Source organism: Oncorhynchus keta, chromosome 19, assembly GCF_023373465.1.
Source record: "Oncorhynchus keta strain PuntledgeMale-10-30-2019 chromosome 19, Oket_V2, whole genome shotgun sequence".
NCBI classification, from domain to species: Eukaryota; Metazoa; Chordata; class Actinopteri; order Salmoniformes; family Salmonidae; genus Oncorhynchus; species Oncorhynchus keta.
Window position 1 is genome coordinate 58,573,146 of NC_068439.1, and position 24,705 is coordinate 58,597,850.

The 24,705-nt window shown below is 40.8% G+C and overlaps 2 protein-coding genes across 2 annotated transcripts in view; both read right to left on the reverse strand.

The window, feature by feature from the left end:
• LOC118397791 (snRNA-activating protein complex subunit 1-like) overlaps nt 1–24,705 on the reverse strand; it is a 246,241-nt gene that overhangs the window by 127,674 nt on the left and 93,862 nt on the right. The window lies entirely within an intron of this gene.
• kcnh5a (potassium voltage-gated channel, subfamily H (eag-related), member 5a) overlaps nt 1–24,705 on the reverse strand; it is a 127,661-nt gene that overhangs the window by 40,841 nt on the left and 62,115 nt on the right. Inside the window, exons 8-9 of the mRNA XM_035794026.2 lie at nt 21,941–22,370; nt 5,246–5,445 (exon numbers count right to left, since the gene is read on the reverse strand). Of these exons, the coding sequence (XP_035649919.1) occupies nt 5,246–5,445; nt 21,941–22,370 (630 nt within the window). The remainder of the gene's footprint in view (nt 1–5,245; nt 5,446–21,940; nt 22,371–24,705) is intronic.

The following is a 24,705-nucleotide window of genomic DNA, read 5'->3' on the forward strand; positions in this document are numbered from 1 at the left end:
CCACCCTAGTCACACCCCGACCTAACCAACATGGAGAATATAACATGCACAATGTATGTCATGTTAACAGTAATGCAAACCAACACTTTCTAAAAAGGCTCCAGTAACCTAATGTTTTAGGAACTTACTGTTAACTTAACTTCGAAAAGACGTCGCACAAACATTAGCCAGTGATGTTCATTTAACCATTAGTCGCTTATGTTCATATGATGTCCTGTCAAAAACAAACATTCTTGGAACTTTCTCTCTTCAAATGTTCTTATATCCATTGTTCATTGTCCATTATGTGCCATGCAAGAAATGTTTTTCCAGTGAGATTTTAAAAACACGAATGTGATGTTCCCGCAGTAACGTTACTTGTAGACGAAGTTGTAACCTGATTGGAATGTTCCCTAAAGGTTTGGGAGTTTGTCCAAGCCACTACTTAACCCTAACTAACTTAACCACAATAAACCATCCATTTGATTCATTATGACCATTGGCTGTGCCCCACAGTCCCTCGTCAATCCGTAAACTTAATGGAAGTGTACAATATCTACAACCGCTGTTCCATGCGGAATGAGACCATCAGCTGGACAGCACTTTATGTTAAATCAATACTGTCTGTTCTGTTTAATGTACACTCCTTCAGGGTGGCAATAAAGACGATGAATTAGGAAATCAGTCACATTCTGACTGGATTAATTATGTTTAATAATAAAATCATGATCCAAGAGTTGACCTTACCCTGCATTCAGACACGATAAAAGCGTTCCTGTCATGCTTATCAAAGCTGAACCAGCATTACCAACCATATACAGTAGACTTGGCTATCCGACTCCTGCTCCTATTGCCCAGCACTGTGAAATCAATGGCCAAAACGGCCATGGAAGCGATAGAACACTACTGCCTCCACTTATCCAAAGACATTAAACTTATTTTATGATCATGTTTTGTATTTCTGTTTTGCATTTCGTAGTTGTATATTAATGTGAATATTTTTGTAACTACAGGGCTCATCTGTAAGAGAGACCATGATCATGACTCCCTGTCACGATGTTCGTAAAAATAATGGTCAGAGCGTATGTTGAGTTCCACATATTTGAATGAAAGTTCATCTTTAAGCAAACACAAAACAAAATAAAGAATAAACGAACCGTGATGACAATGCAGTGCTAACCAGCAACTAAACATAAACAATACCCCATAACCCACAGGTGGAAAAAATGTAACTTAAGTATGATCCCCAATTAGAGACAACGATTACCAGCTGCCTTTAATTGGGAATCATACACAAACGCCAACATAGAAATAATAAACTAGACTAAACACCCCTAGTCACGCCCTGACCTACTCTACCATAGAAAATACAGGCTTCCTATGGTCAGGACGTGACACTCCCTGTCAAAACAAAGGTAAACATAAAAAAGAATGATTGATTGAATAGATGTAATATGGTCTTAGCTATCTATAATATTTTTCCACTGTGGTGCGGAGCTAGAATCAAACATTATGTTTTCATGAAAAGCCTGGTTCCACATCATTCAAAATAAAGTCAAATCATACTTTATTTTTCACATGAGCCGAATACAACAAGTGTAGACCCGAAATGCTTACTTACATGCCCTTAACCAATAGTGCAGATCAAGAAGAGTTAAGAAAATATTTACCAAATAAACTAAAGTAAAAAATAATACAAAGTAACACAATAAAATAACAACAACGAGGCTACATACAGGGGGAACTGGTACAGAGTCAGTGTACGGGGATACAGGTAAGTTGAGGTAATTTGTACATATAGGTACAATCAGCGAGTAGCAGCAGTGTACAAAACAAATGGAGGTGGAAGGGGGGAGGGGGGTGTCAATGTAAATTACCAGGCCATTTGATTAATTGTTCCACAGTCTTATGGCTTAGGGGTAGAAGCTGTTCAGGAGCCTTTTGGTCCAATACTCGGTTCTCCGGTACAGCTTGCCGTGCGGTAGCAGAGAAAACAGTCTATGACTTGGGTGACTGGAGTCTAACAATTTTATGGGCTTTCCTCTGACACTGCCTACTATATAGGTCCTGGATTGCAGGAAGCTTGGCCCCAGTGATGTACTGGGCCGTACGCACTACCCTCTATAGCGCCTTACTGTCAGATGCCAAGCAGTTAACATACCAGGCGGTGATGCAACCGGCCAGGATGCTCTTGATGATGCAGCTGTAGAACCTTTTGAAGATCTGGAGACCCATGCCAAGTCTCCTGAAGGGGAAAAGGTTTAGTTGTGCTCTTCACAACTGTCTTTGTGTGTTTGGACCATGATAGTTGGGGATGTTGGGGATGTGGACACGAAGGAACTTGAATATCTCGACCCGCTCCTCTACAGCCCTGTCAATGTTAATGGGGCCTGTTCGGCCAGCCTTTTTCTGTAGTCCGCGAGCAGCTCCTTTGTCTTGCTCACATTGAGGGAGAGGTTGTTGTCATGCCGCCACACTCCCAGTTCTCTGACCTCCTCCCTATAGGCTGTCTCATCATTGTCGATGATCAGGCCTACCACTTGTTGTGCCGTCAGCAAACCTAACGATGGTGTTGGAGTTGTGTTTGGCCACGCAGTCGTCGGTGAACAAGGAGTACAGGAGGGAACTAAGTACAAACCCTTGAGGGGCCCCAGTGTTGAGGATCAGCGTGGCAGACATGTTGTTGCCAACCCTTACCACCTGGGGACGGCCCATCAGGAAATCCAGGATTCAGTTGCAGAGGGAGGTGTTTAGTCCCAGGGTCCTTAGCTTAGTGATGAGCTTCGTGGGCACTATGGTGTTGAACGCTGAGCTGTAGTCAATGAACAGCATTCTCACATAGGTGTTCCTTTTGTCCAGGTGGGAAAGGGCAGTGTAGAGTGCAATTGAGATTGTGTCATCTGTGGATCTGTTGGGGTGGTATGCGAATTGGAGTGGGTCTAGGGTACCCGGGAGGATGCTGTTGATGTGAGCCATGACCAGCCTTTCAAAGCACTTCATGGCTACTGACGTGAGTGCTACAGGGTGGTAATCATTTAGGCAGATTACCTTCACTTCCTTTGGCACAGGGACTATGGTGGTCTGCTTGAAACATGTTGGTATTACAGACTCTGTCAGGGAGAGGTTGAAAATGTCAGTGAAGACACTTGCCAGTTGGTCCGTGCATGCTTTGAGTACACATCCTGGTAATCTGTTTGGCCCTGTGGCTTTGTGAATGTTGACCTGTTTAAAGGTCTAGCTCACATCGGCTACCGAGAGCGTTATCACACAGTCATCCAGAACAGCTGGTGCTCTCGTGCATGCTTCAGTGTTGCTTGCTTCGAAGCGAGCATAAAAGGCAATTAGTTCATCTGGCAGGCTCACATCACTAGGCAGTTCGCGTCTGGGTTTCTGTAATAGTTTTCAAGCCCTGCCACATCCGACTAGCATCAGAACCGGTGTAGTAGGATTCAATCTTAATCCTGTATTGACACTTTGCTTGTTTGATGGTTCGTCTGAGGGCATAGCGGGATTTCTTACAAGCATCCAAATTAGCTCCTTGAAAGCGGCAGCTCTAGCCTTTAACTCGATGCTGATGTTGCCTGTAATCCATGGCTTCTGGTTGGGATATGTGCAGACGACGTCGTCGATGCACTTATTAATGAAGCCGATGACTAAAGTGGTATACTCCTCAATGCCATTGGATGAATCCCGGAACATATTCAAGTCTGTGCTAGCAAAACAGTCCTGTAGCGTAGCATCCGCACCATCTGACCACTTCCGTATTGTGCGAGTCACTAGTACTTCCTCCTTTAGTTTTGATGTAAGCAGGAATCAGGAGGATATAATTATGGTCAGATTTGCCAAATGGAGGGCGGTGGAGAGCTTTGTATGCATCTCTGTCTGTGGAGTAAAAGTGGTCTAGAGTTTTTTTTTTTTTACTCTGGTTGCACTTGTGAGATGCTGGTACAAATTTCATTTTGCCTGCATTAAAGTCCCCGGGCACTAGGAACGCCGCTTCTGGACAAGCATTTTCTTGTTTGCTTATAGCATTATAGAGTTGGTTGAGTGCGGTCTTCGTGCCCGCATCGGTCTGTGGTGGTAAATAGATGGCTACGAATAATCTGGATTAAAACTCTCTTGGTAGATAGTGTGGTCCACAGCTTATCGTAAGGTACAGGCGAGCATTGCGAACCAACTGTTATTGACAAATAGACCCCCAACCCCCGTCTTACCAGATGTAGCTTCTTCTCTGTTCTGCCGGTGCATGGAAAATCCCGCCAGCTCTATATTATCCGTGTCGTCATTCAGCCACAACACTGTGAAATTTAAGATATTACAGTTTTTAATGTCCCACTGGTAGGATAATCGTAGGTCATCAATTTTATTTTCCAATGATTGCATGTTAGCAAGTAGAACGGATGGCAGTGGGAGTTTACTCGCTCGCCTACGGATTCTCAGAAGACAGCTCGACCTGCGCCCCCTTTTCCTCCGTCTTTTCTTCATGCAAATGACGGGTATTTGGGCCTGTTCCCGGGAAAGCAGTATATCCTTCTCGTTAGAGGAAAAAGCTTATTCCAGTTCGTGTTGAGTAATCACTGTTCTGATGGCCAGAAGGTATTTTCTGTCATAAGAGACGGTAGCAGCAACATTATGTACCAAATAAGTAAAAAAACAAGTCACAAATAACACAAAACAAATTACACAGTTGGTTAGGAGCATGTAAAACGTCAGCCATCCTCTTCGACGCCATTTTACTTGTATGTAAAAGGATCCAGTACATACAGGGATACAAGCTCAGACTGGTATTCAAAGGCTGCGTTTAGACAGGCAGCCACAATTCTGAAATTTTCTCCACTAATTTGTCTTTTGACCAACCACATTCCCAAGACTGCTCTAATTTCCCCACTACAAAATCTACACCTTGAGCAGGAATGAGATGGGCAGTGTTCAGCCATAGTCTTTGCATATTACTTTCACAGTGGAGACCGCCCTCGATGAGCCTTAAGGTAAAGTTTGTGAAATTCCATAACCATTTGCAGAGGAAAACCATGCACCAGCATAACTTTTCCCAAGACTGCTCCAACAATGATTTAGTTCCTTCCCATTCCTTGTAAAGGGACTGTGAGTCCCATTAAGATGCCACCAATGTGCCAGTTTCAATATTGGTATCACAGTGGAAAACTCAGATTCTCTACTGTCACAAACTAAATCTCTCTACACAAGACCCTGAAACAGAGACAGGAGATCTAGGACTGAAAGAGCAATAAGGTTTCTGGCCACTTACCCTATCTGTGTCAATGCCCTTGGACATGGCCCAAGTAGAGACGATGTAATCCATGACCCTCTCGCTCAATCCCTTTGGCACCTGGTAAAGTTTGAGAAAGTCACGCACATTGTTGAGCATCTCGTGGTAGCGGTTAGTGTTGGTGTACATCTGCTGGAAGATGGTGGTGACGTTCCCAAAAATGGTGGCATACAGTAGGGCTGGAACACAAATAGGCAGAGGGAGGGGTTATTAGCAACATGCATTGCAAGAATGGAGTGGTGTGTGCTTGAGTGTTCCAATGCTAACAGGAGTGCTGCTTACATGGTGGTAGTGAAGCCATTTGTAGTATATATAAACATGTCAGCACATTAAGTAATCATGGGTTATGGCACTTAGCTCAGTCATTACTGTAAGAGGAAGACTAGCCTATAAATAAATACATATACTTTGGTTTTGGGATCATAATTTGTCTGTAAGGGCTGGAGTTGGCTGGAGTTGGCCTAGCTCAGGCCTAAACTCATTGGCCACTAAAGGCCAGGCTTTAGTTTTTAGGCTCAATCAAAACTCTACTCCACTTTTGATTGTCTAATTGAATGTAAAAGGATCCAGTACATACAGGGATACAAGCTCAGACTGGTATTCAAAGGCTGTTTGAATAGACTAAAATGAACAGCTTTTCTGAGGGGAAAAAACCCATTGCATGCTAGCCCCATCCTGGTGGCACAGTGGACTGATTCCATGGATAGAGAACAGAAGAGCATTGGGTCGAATCTCACTGACACCATGTGCTTGGAGTTAAAAACAGTTAACCTAAGCTAGCAGTATTATTGAAACATTGTCACGTCCTGACAATAGAAAGCTTTTATTTTCTATGGTAGAGTTGGTCAGGGCGTGACTGGGGGGTTGTTCTAGTTTATATTTTCTATGTGGCGTTCTAGGTTAATTTTCTATGTTGGTGATTTGTATGATTCCCAATTAGAGGCAGATGGTTATCGTTCATTTTCAGTTGCCTGTTAGCACTGCATTGTCGTCACGGTTCGTTTATTCTTTATTTGTTTTGTATTTACTTAAGTTTCACTTTATACATAAAAATTAAGTGGAACTCTACGTGCGCTGCGCCTTAGTCCGACCATCACTATTACGAACGACGTGACAGTTATTAAAAAACCTCACAATTTTGAGAATGTTCTCAGAAAGTTATTTAACTACCTTCAAATAACCCATAATTTGGGTTCTATGGAACGTTAATTTCACCTCCCAGGAAAACATTCAGGGAACCATAGTAACCTCCCTGCAACCTAAAAATGTACGTTCTCAGAACAAGCTAAATTTTCACTTCTGTTCTCAGAACATTTTAAAAAACATTCCGTTTTACCTGTCAGGAAACGAATGGCTTCATTCCCAGAACCAATGGGAAACCAAAAATGTACGTTCCCACAACTTCCAAGGAACCAAATGTGATAGCTGCGCATTGTTGTCTATTTGCACATCCATTGCAATAAGAAGCAGAAGACACAATAACAAACTGCCTCCAATTACATGAGCTAAAATGAGTCAGTAGTGCATTTGCAAGCCTTGAGCATAAATAAACCTCTTGGGAACTGTATTTTAAATAGACAACAATTAGCTTTTCCATTACACTCTGTAACTCCCCTGTGAAGTACAAACAAGTAGCCGTTAGATGTCCTAATATGGAATGCACATTTGCTCAGCAGGAATATTGCATGCTGGAAGTTGCAATGACCCAAATGAGTCAGTTAGTATTGCTTATCATGAATTCTATCCACTCTGGGGAAAGAGGATAACCTCTACTCTGTTCTTTGGGTGGTTTATCTATCTAACTTGAGGAGTCTATGTTCATTCATCACATCTAGGCCTCCAGGCAGCCAGGCACAATCCACTTCTGCACCTTATTTTCTCCTTTCCTTCTTTCCTCCTCTTTCCACCCTCACATCTTGCCAGGCCGTCATTGTAAATAAGAATTTGTTCCGAACTGACATGCCTGGTTAAATGCAATGCTGATGACAACTGCCTCTGTGGATTTCTATACATTTGTAATGCTTCTGACATGGGGGACGATAGGTTATTAATGTGTTTGCTGAAGGCAAGGCCACTCTAGATTTCTTACATATTTTTTAAAATTATTATTCTGCCCGCTCTAGCACTTAAAAGATTTAAGCTATAAACATGAAACCAACTATTAAATGTGCAGATGGCCCCAGCTTAGATTGTTTAAGAAAATATTTTTAATAGCCATTCTAAATGTTAAAAAAACGTTAAATTCTTAATTAATTGATATAATTCTTACTAATAACCCTCATAAATACATGCCTAGGGGGGTCTTTGCTTATGATCTCAGTGATCACTGCCCTAGTGTGTATTAGAGACACTATGCAAAAACAGTCTGAACCTTGTCTAATAAAGAATAACACTAAAATGTTGCTAGTTTTGTTGCCACAACCTTATTAACTTTTTAAGGCTGTGAAGTTTCTTTTTGTGTTTGATTAAAAATGACTTTGAGTCTTGCGCTCTGGATCGGTTTGATTGGTTTAGTTACAGACTCATAGGGTTGGGAAAGTGTTTCTCTTGTCTTATTCTGATCTTTGAGACAATATAATTTTGAGTTAAGCAAATATTATACCAGTGTGATTATTTTGTTCCGATTACATTTATAAGGGACACAAACAAACAACAAAGGCTTCAGTTCTCTATAGTTATTTTCAGTTTTCTATAGTTTGAACCTGTTTTGAAATAACTCGTCGCCTCCGATTTAGGTAAAACAGCCTTTCGTTTTTATGAGCCGTACACTTGGAACACATTCCTGAATACCCTACGTTTGGACGCTCTTATGCCTTTTAGGCATTTTAGGGTATTGGTAAAGGAACTGTTCTTCGACAAATGTATCCGTTTAATTTGTTAAAATGGTATTTATGTGTTGTTGCAGTTCTCATGCTTCTGCCTTTGTTTGTTGTCATTTGTATCACTAGTTCCTTATTATGTACCTAATATTTTCTTATTTTTTTTGTGAAGCAGGGCTCCTATAAAGTATAATTTTAATGCTGTGAATCAGGGTGAACATTACACACAGATTGAGAAGACATGCTACAATTGCCTTCTCTTGGCTGGACTGGCATATGACTTACTGATCTGAACTGGCAGAATTACATTCATCCTGCTTTCTTGTAGTTTCAATTGAAGTTCCATAACACACTCATCACAGTGCAGTAACCGGGACCCTGAGGCAATGGAAACTAAAGCACCATAGTCTCAGATTATTGTGCAATTGCTCTGTAATGGCGGATGATTTGTATGGATTGCAGTGCAACTCCTAATACATTGGTGGAGAGTCTTTCGGCACGCCAGTAAAAGTACTCATATCCGCCTTGGACAGACCTCAAGTGGTCCATCAGTAGACGACAAGTGATTGCTTTGAGAATAGAGGCTGTGCTGACTAGCCTGCAGCATCCTGTCTTACTCACAAAGAATGAGCATCCTTTTAGATTTGGTCAAATGTATTACTCTTTCCGTGAGACCAGAGACGGATGTGACTATAAACTCAGAGAAACTAATGTTCTAATGTAGATGAAACTTGGGAATTTGGGGTAAAGAATAGATTTGGTAAAATGCTCTACTCTTTATGTGAGACCGGAGACCTGTGTCTAGAAACTCAAGAAACCATTGTTGTAAGAGAACAATGGAAATTTGTAAAGAATACAAATGTTGCAGTGAGTATTGATGTTGTAGATAGACCTGAAATAATCAACAGTTCAGTGGGGGATGGTGAGGAAATTGGGTAATAACCTGTCATACATAATATGATCATAACACTGTCATGACGCATATATTTAGACCTGTTATGACATATTGCGTTATTTTATGGCTGGTTATGACCAATACATAAGATTGTAAAAAGCGGCCTCCCAAGTGGCGCAGCAGTCTAAGGCCCTGCATCGCAGAGCTAGAGGCGTCACCACAGATCCGGGTTCGATCCAGGGCTGTGTCACAGCCGGCCACGACCGGGAGACCCCTGAGGCGGCACACAATTGGCCCAGCGTCATCCGGGTTAGGGGAGGGTTTGGCCGGCCGGATGTCTTTGTCCCATCGCGCTCTAGCGACTCCTTCTGACGGCCGGGGGGCGCATGCACATTAACTTCAGGTCGCCTTCTGTACGGTGTTTCCTCCGACACATTGGTACGGCTGGCTTCCGTGTTAAGCGAGCAGTGTGTCAAGAAGCAGTGCGGTTTGGCGGGGTCGTGTTTCGAAGGACGCATGCCTCTCGACCTTCGCCTCTCCCAAGTCCATGCGGGAGTTGTAGCGATGGGACAAGACTGTAACTATCAATTGGATATCACACAATTGGGGAGAAAAAGGAGAACAAAAATCATAAATACATTTTTAAAAAGTGTAAAAAGCAACAAAACCTACCACGGTAGTTATTTTATGGCTGGTTATGACACATAAAAGTATCCAAATGTACCACACTAGACAAAACATTCCATTTCACCATAGCCTATAGAGTTCTGAAATTGGCCATATTAAATCATTATTGTACAGTGCATTCGGAAAGTATTCAGAACCCTTCCCTTGTTCCATATTTTGTTATGTTACAGCCTTATTCTAAAATTGATTAAATAAAAACATTTCCTCATCAATCTACACACAATATCCCATAATGACAAAGCGAAAACAGTTTTTGCCAAAGGTGCTTTAACAAAGTACTGAGTAAAGGGTCTGAATACTTATGTAAATGTGATAGTTTTTTTATTTGTAATAAATTCAGCAAACATTTGTAAAAACCTGTTTTTGTCATTATGAGGAATTGTGTGGAGATTGATGAGATTTTTTTTTTTTAATCAATCAAAAATGTGGAAAAAGTCAAGGGGTCTGAATACTTTCCAAATGCACTGTAATTGCGCACACATTGATGTTACACATGCACTGGCTTATATGATTATGATGGTCATAATGCTTCTTGACAGTGTCATAAAGGGCATGTTCTTAGTCAAGTGACACAGGATGGTCATAATGCTTTTCACAAGTTATTAAAAATATGATGGAAAAAAAAATCATGACTGAAAATAATTCTTCACAACAACAACAAAGTTCTTAAGAAAAAAATTTCAAATGAAAGGAAACTTCTTGGCAGGGAAAACAATGGAGTAAATGTGCGTTTTGACACTCTTGTAGGTGTCATAACCAGCCATAAAATACTGCAATACATGTCATAACAGGTGTAAATATATGAGTCATGACAATGTTATGACCAAATTATGACAGGTTGACAAGTTATGCTACTGTTATGACATGGTTATGACCATAACCACATAACCACATAAGGTGTTATGACTCTCGGTGTCAAGTAAAGTGTTACCGGAAGTTGATCAAAACCAATGGACAGACAAACTAGAGATGCATTACCCAACATTAAAAAGTTCAATATGTTGAAATTGCTCCGCCATGAACTGCTTTCTAAAATTCTAAAACGTTCGCCATATTTCAGGTTATGTTAAAAAACAAGCAATGTACAGAGTAGATTGGGCTTGGTGGGACAAAATATAATCTGAGTGGTGGGCTGCGAACCAAATAAATAGACATTTTGTATTTAGTAATATAAAAAGGTAAACGATAACTTTTTAGTAAGAAATCATAAAGTCACACTTCAAACAATCAAATTGTAGCCATATAACTTAACACATAAAAACACATTGAGTACCAGTATTAAAGATACAATGTAAAAAATGTAACCATTGTGGCACAAACTGCAACCACGTTTCTATGTTCATAAGGCTATTAACTTAATATATGTTTCAAATGACTTGAATATGTGAAAGGTGTAACAATTTGTATTAGCAGCAGTAAGTCACTGAAATGCATCAGAAAGGTATTGGAAAGTTAATAATGGAAGCTCATTGGGCAGAAGTGACTCTAGCCTTTTAGGGGCCCTAGGCAAGATTTGGTTGGTTAGTGAAAGTAAAAAGATTCAAAAACAAAACTTAAGAAGGGGAAGCATAGAAATAGCATATAGAGAATGGATCTACCGCTTATCAGACTTGCTTTCAATGAGAATGACAGATCTATAATTCCCAATTACTGCATATCTGAATTATATTGGGCTGCGCACAAAGCAACATAATGCAGCGTTTCCAAGTTAACATCCAGACCATCTGCAAAGCTGCACAGTTAACTAATGTTTGAATGAAGTCATCAAGATCAGAGGTTCCCAACTTTCTATTTTCCAGGGACTACCAAATCACAATCAGAAGCTCATTAAGACCACCATTTGCGGAGTCAAATAATGTCATTACATAAAATGTCTTGCCTATCAAATGTATAGTCAATTTTATCAGTGAATGTAGCAAAACAATTATTATTATAAACAATTGGCATTGCGAAAAGTATCATAAAATTGCTTCTAATACCAATAATACTACCAACAATTATTATTGTTTGATGAAAAACAATCTATTAAAAAGAAGAATTTGCGGACCACCTGCAGTACCCCGGGTCTGCGGACCACAGGTTGAAAACCACTGATCTAGATTGCAGTTGGGCATCAGACTGCAATGCCATATTAATGTGGTAACTGACATGTTAATCACTTATCCAGGCATTATGAGAGTTGGGGCAAGACTGCAATGTAGGTAGAAACGACCAATCGCGGCTAATCTTTTGAGTGGATCAGGGCTTCAAATCAAATGGACCTCTGTCCTTGTCGGGGCTATATTTATGTGCAGAGTAGTGAGCTGTTCAATGTATAGCTAATGAAATGGGTGGGTTGAAACTCCCTCCTCTCCACCCAGAACATTCCAGCCCCTGGCCTCAGACAGCTCCTGTTGTCTAACTCTTCATTATTCAACTCCCCTTTCAGTCATTTAATAGACAGCAGTCCTTACACCGCTGTCTAATTACGTCCCATCAGGCATGAAGCATGAATCCAATCATGCCACTGAGAGCAGGAATGTGGCAAGTCACAAGGGACCCAGGGGAACTACTGGTGTCTGGGTCAGTGTGGTGATGATTGCCTGATAGCATTCTGCATACATGTCCAGAGAATTCAGCATCAGTGTGACCCACCTTGGCAGGCAGGGCAAGAGAAAATAAATATAAAGAAAATAAAGTGGGAAATTGCTCAGAAGTGCAGACAGTGAAGGTTAGAAGGTGCAATGTGAGAATGATGTGGAGAGAAAATAAAATATTACATTGTATAAAATCTTGAAGAAGCTATGTCTCAACACTGACAGAATTGCCAAGTAGGTTCAACATTTGATTGACGCATTTCACGACATGGCCCTTTTGGGGTGTATATCGTGGCTCCCCCCTCTCTCACCCTCTCTCCCACATCAGGTTTTTACAAAGGTCATTACATTCTTGCTAGAAAAATTCTCTCTTCCCTGCCATGGAGTATGGAGGGAGAGAGCCTATGGAGAACAAAGAGCTCCTCTTTAGAAACTCCTAATATAATATTTATATTTTTGCGAATGTAGGACTGGTCCGTGGACACTTAAGGGACAGTCATGTCGAGTGTGTTTCATTTGGTGATCTCATGAAGGACAGGAAACACACATACCTACATCTCTAAGAGTGTACATTTCCCAGCTGTCAGGTTTACTTCTGAAGGTTGTATAAGATGGAGGAATAAGTATAAGTATACTTTTGAAAAGATATCAATGTGATGTAGTCTTCTAAATGAGAATTGGTTGTTTTATGGTAATTTATGCATAGTCAGTAGCCACGCCCAGGTGGGCACAAACATGATAAGACGGCCCCTTTTCTACCCAAGTATAAAAGCCCCTGTGACGCAATTCACACCAGACCACGCAAACCACGGCGTAAGCTAAGGTTGCAAATGGTTGAATTTCTAAGACCAAAACATGCCTGGTGACACTGGTGTGTGAAGTGGTTTAAATTACAACTCTACCAGAGGACAAGACCAGAGAATCTGGAGATCATTCCCACGTTGAAATGGCGAAGAAATCTACAAAGTAAAGAATCATTATTCAGACTGCAGCTGAGTAAATACTTTAGTCTGGTAAATTCTAAGAAGATTTCCGAATGGTACTCTGACGTAACTATTCTAACAACCTTCAACTTTGATCTCTTATGAACACAACCAGAGACTTTCTGTCGACTCTCTCCAGCAGACGGACCGGCGACTGCAGAGAGAGACAACAAGACACTCGTAAATATGTAAATTGCTATTTATTTTCAAATGAGTTCATGTAAGGTATTAGCTATTTCTATGAGTGTAGTTATCAGCTATGTGTTTCCCACTCTTGAGCGGTCCACACCCCATTTCATTTGTCTACCAAGCCATCATATCAGTTTCATCCGCTAGGGACTTTTTCTTTGTATCATGTAATACCCCATGTATGAACTAATTGTGTGTGTTTTCATGTATTTCTGTGAATTGATTAGTGAGTTAATAAATAAATGAACCAATGTGTATATAGCTGATTCATAATTTATGCTAGGGTTCGTAGAGATATCCAAGGGTTTGCGTCGTTCAGTAATGAGAACGGATGAGGTAATAACAATTCATTAATAATCGACTGTGTGATATGATATGAAAATATCTGAAGAGTTATATTCAGGAAATTGACACTCTATAAACAACATCTTTATGTGGTGCCCCGACTTCCTAGTTAATTAAAGTTACATATTTAGTTTAGTCACTTGATTAAATTACACATAGAGAATTGATTTTGATAATATAGTCTTCATATTTAATGATATTTAAATGATAGTCACAGTAAAATAAATCCCCATCAAAATCAATCTGTTTAGGGCCTCCCGAGTGGCTTAGTGGCCCTAGAGATTCTGGGTTCGAGTCCAGGCTCTGTCGCAGCCGGCCGCAAGGCATACATGACAGAAGTTCGCAATTCTAAAACCAAAGTTTGCAGGCAAAACCTTTGCAGTGGTTTTAGTTAAGGTACACTAAATGACCAAAAGTATGTGGTCACTTGTTCGTCGAACTTTTCATTCCAAAATCATGGGCATTAATATGGAGTTGGTCCCCCTTTTGCTGCTATAACAGCCTCCACTCTTCTGGGAATGCTTTCCACTAGATGTTGGAACATTGCTTTGGGAACTTGCTTCCATTCAGCCACAAGAACATTAGTGAGATTAGCCAATTAGGCCTGGCTCGTAGTCAGTGTTCAAATTCATCCAAAAGGTGTTCGATGGGGTTGAGGTCAGGGCTCTAAGCAGGCTGGGCTCGACAAACCATTTCTGTATGGACCTCGCTTTGTGCACGGTGGCAATGTCATGCTGAAACATTAAAAGGCCTTCCCCAAACTGCTGCCACAAAGTTGGAAGCACTGAATTGTCTAGAATGTCATTGTATGCAGCAGTGTTATGATTTCCCTTCACTGGAACGAAGGGGCCTAGCCCGAATCATAAAACCCGAACTACCCCAAGATCATTATTTCGCCTCCACCAAACTTTACAGTTGGCACTATGCATTGGGGCAGGTAGTGTTCTCTTGGCATCCGCCAAACCCAGGTTAGTCCGTCAGATTTCCAGATGGTGAAGCGTGATTCATCACTCCAGAGAACGCGTTTCCACTGCTCCAGAGTTCAATGGCAGCGAGCTTTACACCACTACAGCCGACGCTTGGCATTGCGCATGGTGATCTTAGGCTTGTGTACTGTTTGTTCGGCAATGGAAACCCATTTCATGAAGCTCCTGATGAACAGTTCTTGTGCCGACGTTGCTTCTAGAGGCAGTTTAGCTGAATCCACTCATTTGAAGGGGTGTCCACATATTATTGTATATAAAGTGTTGTTGATGCATTAAAAATAACCTCCATCATGCGAGCTACTAGTCTGTATTTTATTCAAGTGAACAAAGTAGTGGTGTTGGTAGTGACGTTGTTCCTCTATGCCAAAATAGTCCATAATTGAAACCAGACTGTCGTCACAACATCTGCGGATGAAAGTGGCAGTGCTACAGCGGTGTTTGTTAGATCAGGAGACATACCGAAAATGGGTCTTCTCATGAAAAAGTTTGTAGGTCTGAATGGTTTGGGCTACTATGACCCCTCTATGTAAAGATGAGACTCTCATGAATACGATGTTGTTCTCTGTTTTGCTCTAAAACCCCCACAGGTGTTACGAAACTCATCTGAAGGTAACCTGGTACCAGGCCGAAAAATCTATAAAATTGAAACATTTCCACGTCAAAGCTAACATACGGGTCAAAACATACCTTGTTTTGATTTGTTTTGATTTATTTTGGGACTATCTGATTTTTATGCATGAATCTGTTATTCAATGTATTTTATGGGCTAAAAGCAGTAAGGCCAAATTAAATGTTTCATCAAATATGTTTTATATATTTGTTTTTGATACCTACAGGGGTCCTAAAATTCTAAATCAAATAGCTAAATTATCCTTGGTATGACCATCTTAAAACAATTCCATATGTTAGCTTACTAGAAACTCAGCCCAGGACCCTTAGACTAGGGGGTTCATTTTACTTATTAGATCTCGGGTCATAGGTAGCCTAGTGGTTAGAGCGTTGGACTTAGAGCGTTGGACTAGCAACCGAATGGTTGCAAGATCGAATACCCGAGCTGACAAGGTAAAAATCTGTCTTTCTGCCCCTGAACAAGGCCCACTGTTCCTAGGCCGTCATTGAAAATAAGAATTTGTTCTTATCTGACTTGCCTAATTAAATAAAGGTAAAATGTAAAAAAATTGCCTGGGCATTGGGCAGAAACTATTCGCTTAGCATCCCCTCCCTGGGTAATTCTCATTCTCTTCCTCTCTCTTCTATTTCTCTTACCACAGCTCACTGAAGAGTCCACACAAAGGAGCAGCATCCCCTGACCCGAGAAAAACTCTTGCATGATGCTACAGCACTTAATTAATGCAGTGCCTTCACCACAGAATCCAATCGACTACTTGGAGCTGAGCCTCATTCGAATGCAGCCTGACAGGAAGCACAGTGAAATTGGAGTAGGCGTCTCACAAAGAAAAGACTACAAAGCAGAGTAGGTTATGGACAATTTCAATTAACATGCACTGCACTGATCTGGAAAAACATTTTAATATATATATACACGCACTCACACACACACACACACACAGTAAAGGTCAAAAGTTTGGACACAACTACTCATTCAAAGGCTTTTCCTTATTTTTACTATTTTCTACATTGTAGAATAATAGCGAAGACATCAAAACTATGAAATAACACACATGGAATCATGTAGTAATCAAAAAAGTGTTAAACAAATCAAAATATATTTGATATTTTTCAAAGTAGTCAACCTTTGCCTTGAAGACAGCTTTGCACACTCTTGGCATTCTCTCAATCAGCTTCATGAGGTAGTCATCTGGAAGGCATTTCAATTAGCAGGTGTGCCTTGTTAAAAGTGAATTTGTGAAATTTCTTTCCTTCTTAATGCTTTTGAGCCAATCCGTAGGGTTGGTATACAGAAGATAGCCCTATTTGGTAATAGACCAAGTCCATATTATGGCAAGAACAGATCAAATAAGCAAAGAGAAACGACAAATCCATCATTACTTTAAGACATGAAGGTCAGTCAATCCGGAACATTTCAATAACTTTTAATGTTACAAAAACCATCAATCACTATGATGAAACTGGCTCTCATGAGGATCGCCAAAGGAAAGGAAGACCCAGAGTTACCTCTGCTGCAGAGGATAAGTTCATTAGAGTTACCAGCCTCATAAATTGCAGCCCAAATAAATGCTTCACAGAGTTCAAGTAACAGATACATCTCAATATCAACTGTTCAGAGGCGACTGCATGAATCAGGTCTTCATGGTCAAATTGCTGCAAAGAACTACAGTCCTTTGGTCTGATGAGTCCAAATTTGAGATTATTGGTTCCAACTGCCATGTCTTTGTGAGATGCATAGGATTATCTCTGCATGTGTGATTCCCACCGTGAAGTATGGAGGAGGTGTGATGGTGTGGGGGTGCTTTGCTGGTAACACTGCCCATGATTTATTTACAATTCAAGGCACACTTAACCAGCATGGCTACCACAACATTCTGTAGCGATACACCACCCCATCTGGTTTGTGCTTAGTGGAACTACAATTTGTTTTTCAACAGGACAATGACCAAACACACCTCCAGGCTGTGTAAGGGCTATTTGACCAAGAAGGAGAGTGATGGAGTGCTGCTTCAGATGACCTGGCCTCCACAATCACCCGACCTCAACCCAAAATCCAATTGAGATGGTTTGGGATGAGTTGGACCGCAGAGTCAAGGAAAAGCAGCCAACAAGTGCTCAGCATATGTGGGAACTCCTTCAAGACAGTTGGAAATACATTCTAGGTGAAGCTGGTTGAGAGAATGCCAAGAGATCAAAGCTGTCATCAAGGCAAAGGGTGACTATTTTTGTTGGTTACTACATGATTCCATATGTGTTATTTCATAGTTTTTATGTCTTATTCTACAATGTAGAAAATAGTACAAATAAAGCAAAACCCTTGAATAAGTAGGTGTTTCCAAACTTTGGACTAGTACTGTATATTTACAGTACTGCCATCAGGGTGCAAACTGAGGTCTTAACCTCTTAAAACCATGAGAGGCGATAACAGTTTAGCACTGGCATCAGTAGGCTTTTAAATGGAAATAGATGTTTATCTTGTATATATAGTAAGCATTTGTACATGTCATGTGTGAATGTTGCTGTTTATATATTATTATATACCTTTATCTTATTCGACTTGCCACACCTAACGTTCATTTGGAGAAAATAAAGTATATCAATCTATTTATGGTATAACAACATTTGCCTCTTTGCCCAACCTTTAAGGGTATTTGACATTTATTTTGGGAAAAATAGTTAAATAGTTTAAGTAGTATTAGTATTTTTAAGAATTCATTCTAAAAATGTATTTGGTTTTACAAGTAGGCATTGAAATACTGCAAATAGAAGTATTTGATTTGGCCAGTCTATTTGAAACTACTAAAATACAAAGAACAATAACGTATCTGAGGCATGGGCAAAAGACATCACACAACATTGAATGTGTGTGAAGTGCAATTGAGCTGTTAACTAATGTGCATCCAAATAAAGAAAGTCGCACACTCCATTTATAATCTCCCAGTAATTTATGAGTATTTGCCAACATTTCGGCATCACTGTGCATCCAACATGAAACAAAAAATGTGCTTGCTAAAATCAATTGTGAATATTTTCCTTTCTTAACATATAAATGGTCTTTAGGCCAGTATTGACCACATATTGACTGCATCAGTGACTGCATCATGTCTACCCCAAAACATGGGGCCTGGATTCAAACATGTAGGCTCAAGCAGAAATCATCTTTTAAAGTAAATTGCAAAGTACAGGTTTATCTCTCCATTCTTTATCTCGAAACCTTGTGCACAGGTCTAGTTTTTCTTTGTGTTTAGCTATTTGGTTCATTATGAACAGAGAACAGCGCAGATACAGACTACATTTAACCTCAACACAGTTTTATTAGGCATTTCAAGAGTTAGCCAACCCTCTGAGTGGGTCTGTTTTCCTGTACTTCTTCTATAAGTTAGTAACAATGTTCGGTAATGAGGGAGTTTTTGCATAAAAGCTTTATAATTGAAGAGAATGCATTGTTTCTACCTATTTGATGCCAATGAGAGCCACCTCCCTTCCATTTTAATATGAACAGAGGCCCCTGAGTGACGCATCGGTCTAAGGCACTGCATCTCAGTGCAAGAGGCGTCACTAGAGGCCCTAGTTCGAATCCAAGCTGTATCACATCCGGCCGTGATTGGGAGTCCCACAGGGCGGTGCACAATTGGCCCAGCGTCGTCCAGGTTTGGCTGGGGTAGGTCGTCATTGTAAATAAGAATTTGTTCTTAACTGACTTGTCTAGTTAAATAAAGGTACAATTATTTTTTACATTTTTTAAACAGAGTGCCGTATATTCTGGGCTCTAGAGCTCCTCAGGATAGCACAGCGGTGTCTCACCCACGGGAGCTTTTGATCCTGGTTCTCACTGGGAACAGGTATCCCCTGTCTCACAAAATATCAAGATGGTGATGAGTAAAAGAACTGCATACGTTTGCAGTCTAGTGAGCCCCGGATTATGCATTATGTAATCAAAACAAAATTATTCAATGAGAAAAGTAGATGCAGCACACTGATCTAATGTGATCTACAAATGCACAAAACAGGGCCAAAATGAAAATAGAGAAATAAAACAAATGGATGTCAGCCGACAGGGGATACCTGGTCCCAGTGTGACCCAGAATAAACACCCTCTGTGGGTGAGACACCACTGTGCTACCTTGAGCGGCTCTAGGGCCCAGAATACGACTCAGCATACAGTACTCTATTGCCTCTGTTCAAATTAAAATGAAATACTCGCCAGTACCGAGGTGTTGAGCTGAGCCCCAGCCAATTGCCACTGGGCTATTCTGTTCAAAGTGTGTGTGTGTTAATGTGGTGTGTTGTTTGTGTTGGAAGAGGCGAGTTGGGAAGATTGTTACGTAAGGTATGTGTTATTATTAATTAGATAGGACAGGTCTCCTGAGCGCCATCCTTGGCCCAGTGACGTTGGTATTCGCCCACACTTATGTAGACACACACACACATCTCTGCCGTCCCTGTAGCCTTTGAGAGTGATGGACTAAAGCGGGATCTAAATACAAACCACTTGGAACGAAAGCCCCAGAGCTTTTCCTCACACGAACCGATATGCAATTTATACCAATGCGATTAATGAACATAGTATGATAGCAGGCCGAGCAACGAACGCTTCATCGCATAAAAATGTGTCTGACGTGCGGTCAGATGGACTCGAACTCCAAGTGTTTGATTAAATCAGTATAGCAGAACTTCAGAGCTATAGCACCAATATAACATCAACTCGCTCGAATGTCTGATTGATCAATGCTACTCATTTGACTCTGAAAACAGTAAACCATTAGCCATTAGATTAGTCATTTAGTATTACCTGCACAACCACACATTGCAGGAGAACAATGGAAAAGTCATTATTTTGGCCGGGATTAAATTCATAGCACGCTGGACAGCCAACATTGAGATTTATAAATCTTTTTTTACAAATGTTGTGTTGAAAAAACCCCTGCTGTGTCATCCAGAAAAACAAGTGAGAGAACGTGCGCTTCGATATACATTTTAGTGCATTCCGGTATGGTTTTTCTTTCCTTTCCTCCCCTAAAAGCATGAACATCTTTTCAAATCTAGCCCTACCAACCAAACCCAGCCAAACCCTAAACACTTAAAACTTTGGCCTAATGCAACAACTCGGGTCCTTCATTAATCTAATCCAAAGCCAGGCCATATTGTATCAGTCCCTCATGGCTTCATTTGCGCTGGGGTTTCAGGCAATCCCCAAAGCCTCTAGCCTTGATGATGCAACTCAAGCGCCTCTTGATCTAATAATTATTTTTAACTGCTCTGATTCAAATCAAAATATGTTCTCAAATATTCCCTCATTACTCCACTGCATGAAAGATCGTGTTAAACCTACTGCCTATCTCTTAATTTCATGAGTAAGCACAAAAGTGGTGATTGCTCCATAGCTGTATGGATTTACGGTACTCTCCACAGCTCTTTTGAGCTCCTACTGCCCTGAGGTTGTGGCTTCAAAAGTTCCCTGTGCAGGGTATAATGTCTTCATATAATCTCATCACGATCCTGACATGAAACATAGTATAAGCCTTACAATAACCCCTTTCACACAGAGGGTTTTTACCGTTTTTGTAAAAGGGGGGTAAAAAAACTCAGCACAATACCTAGTCATGGAGCCTGTATGAAACCGGTTATGAGTCTATCTGAAAACAGCAGGCAAATAACAGGCTGTTTGAACAGGGGACATACAGTATTACAGTCAATTAACAAAAAAAGTATCTGTGAAAAAAACTTTAGAAGAAGCTAGGGGTAATACATGCTTATAACAGCAAGGAAAGTGCTATAGTGGTTAGTTAGTGATTAGCATTAGCACATGAGGAGGCATTTTGCAGAGATAAAGATACACAAACTAACAGTATAATATAGAAAACATGTGGATTTATATGAAGAAGCAAAGTTGAAAACAGAGTCGTTGTTGCTTCATGACTGCGTGCATTGGCCTAGCTAACATAAGCATACAGACCCAGAACTGTGCCTGATTGAGTGACAGGGGGCGGGGCATGGTGTGAGTAGGAAGCAGCCGCAATAGGAGAAAGAGGAAGACTGGAGAGAGATGACAAGCGGAGTAAACTGTAAAAGGCTTTACACGTAGCTGAGTGAGGTTTCAAAAAAATCGCAGCCTCTTATGATATGCATTTTTAAAAATTTAACAAGGTAAGAACAAATTCTTATTTAGAATGATGGCTTACCCCGGCCAAACCTGGGCCAATTGTGCGCCGTCCTATGGGACTCCCAATCATGGCAGGATATGATACAGCCTGGATTCGAACAGGGACTCGAGTAATGCCTCTTGCACTGACATGCAGTGCCATAGACCGCTGCACCACTCAGTGAATGGCATACGGCACATGTCAATATCACCATTTGAAATAAAAATGTATTAATTGTGCAGCCCTAGACTATGTTCCATACTCTATCCGGTAGTTGCACATGATCATTGGTAGTCTTTCTTGGCATGAAATGTAGAATTTTAGTTGGCCGAGGAGCCTTTCAACTTTGAACTATTAGTTATTGTAAAAGAGAATAACCTACCTAGTTTCACAAAAGTCATAGATAAATATGAATACTTACAGCCCACCATCATCATCGCCACAGAGAAGATCTTCTCGCCGTCTGTTGTGGGAGCGATGTTGCCAAAGCCGATGGTGGTGAGACTGGTCATGGTGAAGTAGAGAGAGGAGATGTAGAGTGTGTCCTTGCTTGGGCCACCCTCCCACTGGCCAGAGCCGCTGGCGTTGTAGCGGTAGGGTGAGCCAATGCTCGTGGCCAACTGGTAGAGCCAGCTGTCTGTCTTGATTGTGTTGGTGGCTTCGTCAATGACCTCGTAGTCCCCAATGCTGTACCAGATGCAGGCCAGCCAGTGGGCCACCAGGCCGAAGACACACACCAGTAGAACCAAGACCGCCGCCCCGTACTCCAGGTAATGGTCAAGCTTCCGGGCCACGCGGCCCAAGCGGAGAAGTCGGACCACCTTCAGTGAGCTGAAGAGGCTGCTGAGGCCCTAGAGACAGAGAGAAAGGAGAACAATAGAGGAGATGGAGATAAATATAGAGAAAGATAGGGAGAGAGCAATTGCAATATGGTCCACTCATACATCAATTTAGACCTAGGTCTGCGAGCTTCGGGTGCAAGCTTTGAACCACTTGTTTTTGGGGGTCACAGGTTAAAAAAGTTTGAGAACCACTGCACTAGACAACACTGGACAACTAGAAATAATCCAACTTTAAAATAAAAAAATCTGTATGCATGCTAATAGTCACTCTTTTTGTTAAATTATGTGGCACAATTTCATGAGGACGGAATTTGTCAGTGAAATCCTCATGCAATTCTGGGTGTATTTGTAATATTGTCCTATGGACTCAGAGCAATTAAAAAGCACTGCAGCCAATTGTAAAAAAAAATTACTAAACTATAATGAGAGCCTTGAATCAGCTGCTACTGAGGTCTACTCAGCCCCACATCTCTAGAAGGGGCCATGATTACACAGCAGAAATCTGATCTAAATCAGTAAACAGGATCAGTAAAAACACATTATTTTTTTATGTTAACAAAAACTTCAAGAAATGTATGCCTTGTTGAATGCACCTTTGTATGCACTGCTTTTAATCAGTATGTTGTGCAGCCTGAGTATCACATCAGATTTTGAAAGGAAATGTGACCTTAATTACAAATTCACCTCATCGTATGAATACCTATATCATTAATGGATTATTATAGGCAATAACCTTCAGATAGCAGGCGGGTATAGGAGTTTTCACAACTCAATGTACAGTACAGCTTAATCCCACCGGATCCATAACCATAGAATTCTCACCCTCTCAAAAGGCAAGGCAACCAGGAAGTCTCAAGACGTGTGAGGCCAGTTATGAGAGTATTTTACACTGCAATCTCACATGTAAAAAATCCAGCTAGATGGATGGAGAGGCCAAAGCTTCAAGGAATCCTGCCTCACTCTGCCGGCCTATGGCTCTTTTATGTAACGACTTTCATGTATTTGGATGGAAATAAATGAGTTTATATGGGGACTGTATGGATGAATTCCTCCAACTCCTAGTACTTCTGCTCTCTCTTCATGACAGGTAGCATAAAAAAATAACATGCTTACCCCTGTCGCTTGTACATTAGAGTTCCCATTGTCCTAACTTCTTCAACGTTTCCATGGTCAACTATCCTCTTTATGCCTTATTTGTAATTAATGTAGCCTCTAAGCTCAATGTATTCCATTACCCATGAAGAATTATCCATCAATAATTACATTCAGTAATAACTCAGCCACTCCAGCCTCCAACAATGTGTACCACCACATACATCATGTTGACTATTGCTGTAGATGGATAGGTTATTCATGTGCTACTCATTACCATTGTTTGGGGTCAATCGCTTTAGGGTAAAGAGATATACAGTAGTAACCCACTGTACAGTAGTAGCCCACAGTGACAGAAGACAATACGGTACACACACACTCAGCAACATAGTACCAATTATTTTCTTATAGGAGGGAAATGCTGACTTTGCTAGGCATAGACCAGAATCTTTTAAAGCTACAGTCTGCAATTCGAAAACCAATGAAACGGCTACCCCACCACTCTTTTTGGAATACAGCACAGGAAAGGGGCTAAGGAAATGTAACACCTCCCGGACTCTAAAGGGACTGACAGTCCATGACATCCACATTATAGTTTTAACCATGTTCAAGCTTTACTGTACATTGTTGGATCTGATGGGATAAGGCATTTGTACTAAGCTCAAGTTATATTTATCAAGAATCAATGACTATATATCATTCATTTAAAAGTCAAAACATTTTGTGCCAATACCTGACTGTAGCTGTAGCAGAATAAAACTTTCAAAAAAGAAGGTTCTCTCTACATTTTTAATGCTCAAAAAACTAAGCGAAGAAAATGCCGCAATATAGCATTAGCTATGAGTGGCAACCAAGGCTGGGGTCAATTCCATTTAAATTCAGTCAATCTATGAAGTACATTGAAATCCCTATTACAATCATCCTCAAGCAATTAGGAACATTGGAATTTCAGTTGACTTCCTGAATTGACTGACTTAAAAAAGAACCGACCCCAAACCTGATGGAGGAGTTGAGACAAACGCTGTGACTGAATTCTATATAGCATAGCTGCTTACTAGAAATATAGCTTGTGTGTACTAACCATAATACATACTATTTAGAAAATTCTGGCAGTATGTAGTAAGTGACAAATATCATTAATACTGAGGAAGTGTTGTCTGTTGTGCAATGAATTGTGTTGTTCCCTGCGATGATTATTATTCCATTTCTTTTTTTTACAGCCCCTCCCTTATGTGATCATCAGCTGTTGTCA